Consider the following 2,998-nt stretch of genomic DNA (forward strand, 5'->3'; position numbering starts at 1 on the left):
GGGGGGGGTGTGCAGGCTGGGGACCCCCTGTCCTGGGGGGCGGGGGGTGCAAGTTGGGGTCCCTGTGTGTACATGGGGGGCAGGCTGGGGACATCCTGCCTTGGTGTGGGGTGCAGGCGCGGGGAGGGGTCCTGTCCTGGATGTGGGGTGCAGGCCAGCAGTTAAAAGTAACCCCCAAAGAGATAGGATCGCCACAGGGGATGTTGTCCAAAGCAGCAAGAAGAGCAATTATCGATTAATTAAGCATGATAATGAATTAAGCCCATCCCTGCCCCAGTGCTGAGACCTGGCGCAACTCAGTCCGTGAGTTGGCGCTGACAAAACCCAAAGCGTTGGACCCCTGAGCGCTTCCGAAACAGCCTCTCGAGTCCTAGTGAGCCCTTTGCCCCATTTAATACAGGATATTTGGGAATTACTAATCCCAAAAGCTCCCAAACAGGAGCTGAACAGGTTCTCTCTCTTTGCATCGCCCAACGCGTCGGGATTTCCTGGCAGTGCGTGGGTGTTAAAAAAAAAAAAAAAAAAGAGTTAAAAAAAAAAAATTAAACAGCTAAATGCTGGAGGACACGGAGCAGATGGAACAATAAATTCCCAGATTATCAGGCCATCAAACATATTTTTGCTTCGCTTTATAGTAAAAAAAAAAAAGCGACAGCAATCTTGCTGGAGCACATAAAGCCGCTTTATTTTTAACCGAGCTGCATTTTTATCGACTCGGAGGAGAGCTTTGTCCTAAAGCCAGTCGCTGTAATCTTGTTTTATTGCCGCCCGAGAAGGCCTTTTGTGGTCTTGTGATAGGGGCGAATTATTTTCCCTGAGCTACGGCTTACAAAATACCTCGCTTTTTTGCATTATTTTTTTTTTTTTATTCCTGGCCAAACTCCCTGCTCGTCTATCTGCAGGGCGAAGTAATTGAGCTGCCAGCGGAAATAAATGGGCAGCGATCTCCCAGTCCTGCAATAAAGTGATGCTCCAGCCCTGGGTGATGGTGGAGGATGGAGCTCTGCGTCCCCAGCACGGAGCATCCCCCTCCCTGTAGCGCACCCCAACACCCCCCCCGCTGTTAGGGTCCCTGCCCCAGCTGACTTTCTGCTCCTTTGCCTGGCAGGAATTTCTTGCAAAAGGTCATGTTTGCCGGTGGCTCCGACAGTCCTTATGCCAGAGCGATGAGGGGACACATCACCCTGTCCCAGGTGAGCCCCCGGGTACCAGCCGCGGAGCATCGCCGGCAGCTCGGATGCGGCTTGGGAAGGAGCTGAGGGGAGCAGAGTCCAGGCAGGGCCCTGCTTTGGGGATTTTTGGGGGTCAGTTGAGTGACTGCTGGGGTGTTTTCCAGCTCTTTTCGGAGATGGAAGAGGGCTGCAGGCAGCACGCCTCCGCCTCGGGCATCACCCTGCCACCCGCTTTCTCCGTCGCTCGAGCCTTCGGGGAGATGGCGGCCAAGGGGACGGTGAACGCCCCCCTTCTGCAGGCAGCCAGGGTGCTGCGGAGGAACGGTGGGTGCTGGGGGGTGGATTTTGGGCAAGAGGGGCTGGAGTCAGGGTGCTGCTTCCCTCCCGACAAGGCACCACAGGGGTCCCTGCTTGGTGTCCCTGCTCGATCCCACCACAGAGTCCCTGCTCAGTCCCTCCTCCTCATCAAAACACTCTCTCAGCATCTCTAATTAGATGTTTCAAGCCCAAATCCATCAGACGTGGTGTCACCCAGCCACAGTCAGTCCATCGGCTCAGTCCTCAGCATCTTGGTGTGCCTGAGCTCCAGCTCACACCCCTCTTGCCTTGGGAGGGTTGAGCTTTGCTTTCCTGGAAGTACAAATTGGGCCTTAAGCTCCTGCTGAGAATCCTTTTATCTCCTGCTGGGGTGTCCTGGCCCAGACAGAGCCTCATGAATTGGAGATTTTAGGATAAAAAGTCTGAGAAACATGGCTGAGGGGGAGAGGTGAAATCAAACACTCTCCGGAGAGCCAGAGTGGGAAAAGCAGCACTCCCCACTCTGCCCTTCTTTAGGATTTAAGACCTGCGTCCTCGCCAACAACTGGGTGGATGACAGCGCTGGGCGGCTCTTCACGGCCACGCTGATGAACCTGCTGCGCCGCCACTTCGACCTGGTGATCGAATCCTGCCGGCTCGGAGTGCAGAAGCCCGATCCCCACATCTACACCTACACCCTGGATGCGCTGCAGGCGAAGCCACAGGAGGTACGACCATCACCCCCAAAACAGGGCACAGAGGGGTCCCTCCGAGCACCCAAACTCCTTGGCCAAACCCAACGGCCGCCCTTCCCTGGGGTGCTGAGCCCGACTCTCGCTGGTGTATCTCCAGGTCATCATCCTGGATGACGTCGGGGAGAATTTGAAGCCGGCCCGGGACATGGGCATGGCCACTGTCCTCGTCAGGGACACCGAGACCGTCCTGAAGGAGCTGGAGGAGCTCTCAGGCGTCCAGGCACGTCGTGGTGGTCTGGGTCCTCTCTGTGCCCTGCTCTTCTGGAGTTCTGCAGACCAGGAGGGGTGGGCTCGGGCTTCTGGGTCTTGCCATGATGCGGTGCCGGTGCAGGACTGATGAGCGGCTTTGGAAATAAAAGGGATGGGGGCTGTGATCTGCAAACCCTGCCCACCCCCATAACCTCATCCCCTGGACCTGCTGAGCCCACCGCTCCTCTGCTGCCACCAGGATCCATCCTGCTCCTCGCCCCCCTGGGGGGCTCCTTCTCCCTCCCCCTCAGGACAACGCGAGGGATTTGGGGGAAGATAAGTGACTTTGTGTGTTGTTTGAGCCCGTAGCTGGGGTGCAGAAGGTGCAGAGCGCTCCAGGAGCTGCCATGGGGGTGGCCAGGGATGGTGGGATGAAGCTTTTGGAGCACAGGTCTGCTGGGGAGCGGCTGGGGGAACTGGGGGGGTTCAGTCTGGAGCAGAGGATGCTGAGGGGAGACCTCCTGGCCCTCGGCAACTCCCTGCCAGGAGGGGGCAGAGAGGGGGGATGAGTCTCTGGAGCCAAGG

General features: G+C 57.3%; 1 protein-coding gene across 1 annotated transcript in view; it reads left to right on the forward strand.

Annotated features, from left to right (window-relative positions):
- Nucleotides 1-1,100: 1,100 nt before the first annotated feature.
- The window catches only part of EPHX2 (epoxide hydrolase 2), a gene marked incomplete at its 5' end in the record, with an annotated part of 6,101 nt that continues 4,203 nt past the window's right edge, over nucleotides 1,101-2,998 (forward strand). Inside the window, 5 exons of the mRNA XM_026846329.1 lie at nucleotides 1,101-1,193; nucleotides 1,337-1,496; nucleotides 2,007-2,197; nucleotides 2,322-2,549; nucleotides 2,776-2,839. Of these exons, the coding sequence (XP_026702130.1) occupies nucleotides 1,101-1,193; nucleotides 1,337-1,496; nucleotides 2,007-2,197; nucleotides 2,322-2,549; nucleotides 2,776-2,839 (736 nt within the window). The remainder of the gene's footprint in view (nucleotides 1,194-1,336; nucleotides 1,497-2,006; nucleotides 2,198-2,321; nucleotides 2,550-2,775; nucleotides 2,840-2,998) is intronic.

This window comes from Athene cunicularia (genome assembly GCF_003259725.1).
Source record: "Athene cunicularia isolate RWA chromosome 3 unlocalized genomic scaffold, athCun1 chr3_part1, whole genome shotgun sequence".
In the NCBI taxonomy this organism is placed as follows: Eukaryota; Metazoa; Chordata; class Aves; order Strigiformes; family Strigidae; genus Athene; species Athene cunicularia.